This window comes from Desmodus rotundus, chromosome 8, assembly GCF_022682495.2.
Source record: "Desmodus rotundus isolate HL8 chromosome 8, HLdesRot8A.1, whole genome shotgun sequence".
Taxonomy (NCBI): domain Eukaryota; kingdom Metazoa; phylum Chordata; class Mammalia; order Chiroptera; family Phyllostomidae; genus Desmodus; species Desmodus rotundus.
This window is the reverse complement of record NC_071394.1, coordinates 368,894-374,893: the sequence shown is the minus strand read 5'-3', so window position 1 is coordinate 374,893 and position 6,000 is coordinate 368,894. Positions and strand designations below refer to the sequence as shown.

General features: G+C 67.4%; 1 protein-coding gene across 2 annotated transcripts; it reads right to left on the bottom strand.

Annotated features, from left to right (window-relative positions):
- Nucleotides 1-293: 293 nt before the first annotated feature.
- On the bottom strand, nucleotides 294-4,791 carry SLC39A4 (solute carrier family 39 member 4). 2 transcript variants are annotated; one of them, XM_045181757.2, is made up of 12 exons: nucleotides 4,365-4,791; nucleotides 3,671-3,955; nucleotides 2,978-3,173; nucleotides 2,747-2,889; nucleotides 2,488-2,659; nucleotides 1,989-2,161; nucleotides 1,668-1,814; nucleotides 1,466-1,582; nucleotides 1,219-1,273; nucleotides 978-1,130; nucleotides 684-871; nucleotides 294-589 (listed from the first exon to the last, which is right to left on the bottom strand). In XM_045181757.2, exons 1-12 carry the CDS (start codon nucleotides 4,554-4,556, stop codon nucleotides 461-463), a joined length of 1,950 nt encoding a protein of 649 aa, XP_045037692.2. In that variant the 5' UTR covers nucleotides 4,557-4,791; the 3' UTR covers nucleotides 294-460. The 2 variants fall into 2 exon arrangements, with proteins under 2 accessions (XP_045037692.2, XP_024428132.3); XM_024572364.4 differs by having other exon boundaries at nucleotides 1,466-1,591; nucleotides 4,365-4,787.
- Nucleotides 4,792-6,000: the final 1,209 nt, after the last annotated feature.

Below are 6,000 nucleotides of genomic sequence, written 5' to 3'. Positions count from 1 at the left end.
AGGTGGCCTCTGCGCGGAGCTGGAAACCCTGCAGGAGCCTGCCCAGGGTCACCAGCAGCAGGTGGGGCGCAGCTCCAGCCCAGGCAGAGGGGCTGGAGGCCCCAGGGCTGGGCGAGGGACAGCCAAAGTGGGCCCACCTGGTGGATCCTCTTCCTCCATCGGTGGAGGAAGGTCTGAGACTGGGGTGCATAGATAACCATGTTGGCTCCTCATGAGGGCCCAAGGCGCTGCCCCACTCATCAGCGTTTCTTGGTGGAGACCCTTCCCTCCCAGCAGGAAGAGCAGGCTGGGCAACAAGGGCAGGAATGCCTTTATTGAAGCGGAGCTGCTGGGGCCTGGGGGAGGAAGACTCTCAGAGGCCTGGGGCGCTCCGGGTACCAGGCTGTGGGTTCAGGTCCAAGGCTCTGAGACAGCGCAGGGCAGGAGCCAGGCTTAGGGTCCCAGGAGTGGAGCGGCGGCTTCAGAGGGTGAGGCGGTCCTCGTAGAGAGACAGGAGCAGCAGGACCGCCCAGCCGCCCAGCAGGCCCACGTTGTGCAGCAGGAAGAGGAGCCAGGGCCGCGGGTCCCGCACGCGCAGCATGGCCGGGAGCTGAGGAGGTGGCATCGGGTCAGCGGTCAGCCCGGCGCTCAGCTCCCCGCCTGGGCAGTCCCCTCCGCGCCCTCTGCGCCCTCCTTGCCCTAACCATGTCGCAGAGCGCCACGTAGAGGAAGAGTCCGATGGCTACCGCCAGGATCCAGAACTCACTCTCCTCGCTGACGCCCACCCCGAGCGCAACGTAGAGGCCGGCGAAGGCCGTGAGCGCCGAGGCCACGTTCAGCAGCAGCGCCCGGGGCGCGGACAGGCCGGCATGCAGCAGGGCTGCGAAGTCCCCTGGGGAGGCCGGTGGGGGTCAGGCGGAGAGCCGGGGTCCGGACAGGCCCCGCCCTCGCCCTGCCTGCCACACCCTCCACCGCAGGCCCCGCGGCGCCTGGCTCACCCAGCTCATGCGGCACCTCGTGGCAGAACACCGCCAGCGACGTGGCCAGCCCAGTCTTCCAGGAGGAGGTGAAGGCAGCGCCCACGGCCAGACCATCCGCGAAGTTGTGCAGGCCGTCGCCCAGTGTGATCATGTAGGGCAGCAGCCTCAGTTCTGCGGGTGCAACGGGCATGGGGTGGCTTCTGCCTGGCCACCAGGAAACCGCATGCCTCAACCCTTCTGGGGCCTCCCCAGGGCTTACCTGGGTTCAGTCTCCGGGGCCCAGGGCTCAGCAGCTCAGGGCTCTCCTCTGCCACCTGGGGCAGGATGGGGGTGTGGGCATGGTCCAGGTGGATGAGCCTCTGGACAGGCGTGGCAGGGCTGGGGCCCCAGACCAGCCTCAGAGGCTAGGGGCTGGTGCCCCGTGGTGGGGGTTGGGGTGTAGGTACTAGAAGGGCCCTTGTGGAGGGGGCTGTGTGAGGTGGGGACACCTGGGCAGGGAGGCTCACCAGGTCTGCACGGGAGCCCTCGTGGGGTTGCTTGGGCTGCTGGAGCTCCCTGGGCGCCAGCTGCAGCGACATGCCGTGGCTGTGGCCACTGTGACCAGTGTGGCTGTGAGGCTCGTCCTGCTGGTCCTACCGGGACAGCAGCTCAGGGCCTGCTACACCTCCTCCCCATCCACCCACCCTGCCCAGTCCCCACAAGCCTGACCTCTGGGTCCAGGGGCAGCAAGAGGTCGAAGAGTTTCTCAAACAGAAAAAAGGTGTAGAGGCCCCCTATTGCAGCCAGGAGGCGCCAGGTAGGCTGCGGGTTGTGGCTGTCCCCTCCGTGCCCGCCATGCTGGTGCAGCCCCAGAACCTGGGGGGAAGGGGGAGGGGGTACTGGGCTGGCTGCCTCAGGGTCTCCCTCCCACAGATGAAAAAGAGGGGTTGGGGTTTGGGGAAGGGCCTCAGGAGGGTGGGCCTGGAAGGAGGACCAGGAAGGGGAGTCCCTGGGGTGGGGGAGGGAGGGTCCTGGTGGGCTGGGGCCGACCTTAGGCGTCAAGTGCAGGAGGGCATCTCCAGTGAGTGCACCCACGGCCATGCCCAGGAAGGTCTGGATGATGTAGTGGGCGGCCGTGCTGCAGCTGGTGCAGGAGAGAAGCAGGAGGCCGAAGACTGAGCAGAGGCCGATGAGCAGTGTGGCCAGGGAGCCATACAGGTACTCTACAGTGGGGGTGGGGGGGTGCGATGGGGGCCCAGCTGAGAGCCTCCCCTCAGCCTTCGGAGGGGAGGGCAGGGAGGGCATCCAGAAGTGAGCAAGAGCTCAGCAGGGCTGCAGGCGATCAGGTGCCAGCCAGGCCTCAGAGATCCACCCTCCTCCCATCCAGGCTGCCCCTACATTTCCCCTGTCTCCTCCTGCCAGCCCAGCACCCTCACCTCCTCCCTGGGAAGCCCCACCACCCTGTGGCCAGCACCCTGACTAGCAACCTGCCTAGCAGCCTGACTGCTAGGCAGCGCCAGGCAGTCAGGCTGGGGAGACAGGCACTCACTCTCCGCCTGACTGAGCTGGTCCTGGGCCAGGCCACTGGACTGCAGGCTGCAGGCCCCACTCAGCTGCTGCTGGAGCAGGGCAGGGCTCAGCCGGGCCCAGGCGTCTGGAGCCACCCCAGTCTGCTCAGACAGCCCATACACAGCCATCACGTCCCTGGCAGTCAGGCACACCTGGGAGGTGGCAGGAATAGACGTCAGGGACCGGACAGGCCCACAGGCCCCACCTCTCCTCAGGACGAAGGCACCCGGGCTGCTCACCGTGTCCCACACGCTGGAGCTGCCGTTGGGGGCGGCGAGGTCGGCCCTGTTCCCCAGATGACGGTGCCGATGGCCGCCACTGTGGCCGCCGTGGGGCTCAGCCGCTCCGCCCACCCCCAGGTGCCGCATCAAGGCCGCCAGCTCTGGCAGGAAGGACATTACCACCGTTGGTGTGGGCCCCTGGCCGCCCCCTGGCTCTGTGCCCTGCTCAGCAGCCTGCCCAGCCCTCACCGTCCAGTGTGATGTTGGGAGCGTCACCGTGGTGCTGCCGGAACACGAAGTCCACGAAGTACTGGGGGGTCGGCAGGGCGCGGAAGCAGGACCCATTTCTGACGTGGTCCAGCAGGGCAGCCAGCACAAAGCCAGGGCTGCCAGGAGCACCAGCCCCCGCCGCCTCGTCCAGCAGCTGAGGCAGGTCCACGCAGTCCTGGGGTGGGGGGCTGGGCCTCAGCTTCACCTCCAGTGTGGTCCTCCTGGCCTGCAGTGCTACCACCACCCCTGGTGCCCCTGAGATGCCAGCGGCCCCAGAATCTGGCCCGGAGCCAGGATCTGGCCACCTGGGAGCACCACCCCTTCCTCCTCACCTAAGACCCCTCCCCTCCCTCCCCTCCCTGGGACCACAGGCCTCTGAACCCCTTGGTTCACCTGGTCCTGGCTGCTACCCTCCGGGCACTCCCTGTGGCCCCAGGAGCCTCTCAGACCCCACCCCCCAGTGAGGGCACGAAGGCACCTTCGGGGCTCCTGATGTCGTCGCCCAGCTCAGCGGTGAACACACATGCACCGCCCCCCCCGACCAGACCCACCCCGCGTGTGTCCCCAGACACCCCCAGGTGCCCAGCGCAGCCAGGGCCCATCCCCTGAATAGTTGCTCTGCCTCAGTCCCCCTCACCCACCCCTGGCCGACCTGCCTGCCTGGGCCCTTACCTCCTCTGTGGGGGGCTGGCCAGTGGTCTGGACCTGAATCCTCTGCAGCAGCCTGCTCAGGCCTGGGGTCAGGGCCTCAGGGCCCTCGAGCAGGGCCAGGAGGTGGTCAGCACGGGAGGCCCAGCGGCCAGCCCGGACATCCTCACAGGTGCCCTCGGGGTCGCTGAGGTAGAGGGCAGCAGCTGCACTGAGGCGGGCGATGTGTACGGGCGCCAGGGCCGGCCCTGGGCTCAGTCCTGGCCCCTCAGGCCTGCCCAGGGCCAGGAGGTCGTCCACAGACAGGCACTGTGGGCACAGACAGGTGAGCAGGGCCCCGCCTCTGGTCCTAAGCTGCTGCCCTCCTATGGGGCCATGCCCCTCTGTCAGCAGCTCCACGCACTCCCCTCAATTATAGGGGTGCATGCACACAGGGGTCCCAGGCAGTGCCCCCCCTTTCGGATGGCTTCTCCCTGAATCCACTTCCCAGGGACCGACAGGGGAGGTGGCCCTAGCATCCTGGAGCTGTGGGTCCCCATCATGGCACCCCCATCCCAGGGAGGAGAAGGGTGGGCTTGGGGCTGCAGGCAGGGCCGTGGCACTGGACCACTTGGCCTCGCCTGCCCCCTGGAGTTTGCCCAGGCCTTTTGCTACCAGCCCTTGGGGTGGAGCAGGCAGGGCTGCGCCCGACTGGAGACCCGTCGGGTGGGGCACTCACCTTTCCACACGGCTCTGCGGAGCGGTGCACACGGGCCGCTAGTGTATTTAATAGGCTGCCCAGAGCCACGCGGTCCAGAGCACCCTGGCCCGAAGACAGCGAAGGCAGCAGGTGAGCAGGCTGGGCCGCCATCATGGTCACCACCAGCACGGCCAGCAGCAGCCCTGGCTCATTCCAGGCCAAGACAGCCATGCCCAGGCCACGGGCACTCGGTGCTCCAGAGGGGAAGCCGGGAGAGCAGGGTGGCACACGAGGGCGGCTGTGGGCCGAGAGGGCTGCCTGGGCCGGACTGGGGCTAGGCACAGGATCTCTCCCAAGTATTTCCTGCAGGGCTCTGTGATTGGCTGTCAGGGGAGTCGCAGATTAACCATTCCTGGGGCAGGTCCTCCCTGAAACGAGGAGCCGCTGCCTTGGGCCGAGAGCTGCCTGGGGCCAGGATCTCTCCCAGGTATTTCCTGACTGTCTGACAGGAGGTACAGGGTGGAGCATTCCAGCCACAGATCCTCTCCAAAGCCAGGAGCTATGCCTGTCCGGGGGAGGGCTTGGCCCCTTTCCCTGGTCTGGGAGGCCTGGGCATCCACCTGCCTGCCTGCAGCTCGCCCCCAAGGGCCTGGGGCAGAGCTGCGTGGATACCACCCCAGTCATCGGTGGCGGGGCCCACCTCTGAGATTGCCCCTGAGGGCCCTTCCCCTCCCAGGGGTCCTCCCAGGCTCAGGCAGCCCAGAGCCTTGGGCCCTGTCCTTCGGGGCCTGGAGCTGTGGTCTCCCTGTTGGGGGTAGGCTGGAGACTGTGGGTCTGCTAACCTGTGGGCTGAGTCACACTCCCCTCCCCAGACCCTCCTGGGGAAATTCCTCACAGGGAGCCTGGGTTGTCTCCCCCTTGGCACGTGGGGAGGGACTCTTGGATGTGACTCCCGGCCCCACCCCTCTCGGCTCCCGCTCAGGCCTTTGACCCCCTCCCCACCTTATCTCAGCCTCCTCTCTGCAGCCAGGCTGACACCTGGGGAAGGGGCAGGCTTGCCTTCTGGAGGAAGCCTCTGGGCAGCCCCCCTGTTCAGCTGACCCCTGACCCTGACCCTGCAGAGTGTGGCTGGGGTGGGGCAGAAGCTCCAGGGCAGCAGGGATCCCAGGTCCAAGGAGTCTGTGTCACCCAGGGCAGGGCTTCAGGCCAAGGACAGCGTCTGAGCTGAGGGAAGCACTTCTGCAGCACCTCACCCACACTCAGAGGCTGACAGTACCATAGAGTGACACCTGTGGGCAGGGGCAGAAGGGGCATGGGAGGGGGCAGAAAGCGGCTGGTGGGCTTCAGATGGCTCCTGGATACCTGGTCAGGTCCCCCTCCCACCCTACCCCCACACCATGCCAGAACCTACTGGGCAGGCTGGAGTCCCGGGGCTAGGCTGCACCTCAGGCCACCCCCCACCCCCGCAAGCTCAGAGGCCTATTAGCTTCTAAGCAAGGTCTCAACCCAGCCTTCCCTCCCTACTGGCACCCACCTCTTTCCCCCACTGATGCCCTGATGCCTCTGCCTAGTGCAAATGGGGGCGGAGAGTGTCACCAGGGGCCCTGGGCCTGGTGTGGGGCTGCCCAGGAGCTGCCAAGCCCCCTCCTTCGTCCCCAGGCCCCTCCAGCATCAC

Excerpts from the sequence above, each read along its gene's own strand:
- SLC39A4 (XM_024572364.4), bottom strand. The coding sequence starts at position 4,556 with ATGGCTGTCTTGGCCTGGAATGAGCCAGGGCTGCTGCTGGCCGTGCTG. Across the intron at positions 2,660-2,746 it reads GCTCCAGCGTGTGGGACACG|GTGTGCCTGACTGCCAGGGA; the intron begins GTGAGCAGCCCG and ends GCCACCTCCCAG. Across the intron at positions 1,274-1,465 it reads AGGGCTCCCGTGCAGACCTG|GTGGCAGAGGAGAGCCCTGA; the intron begins GTGAGCCTCCCT and ends ATCCTGCCCCAG.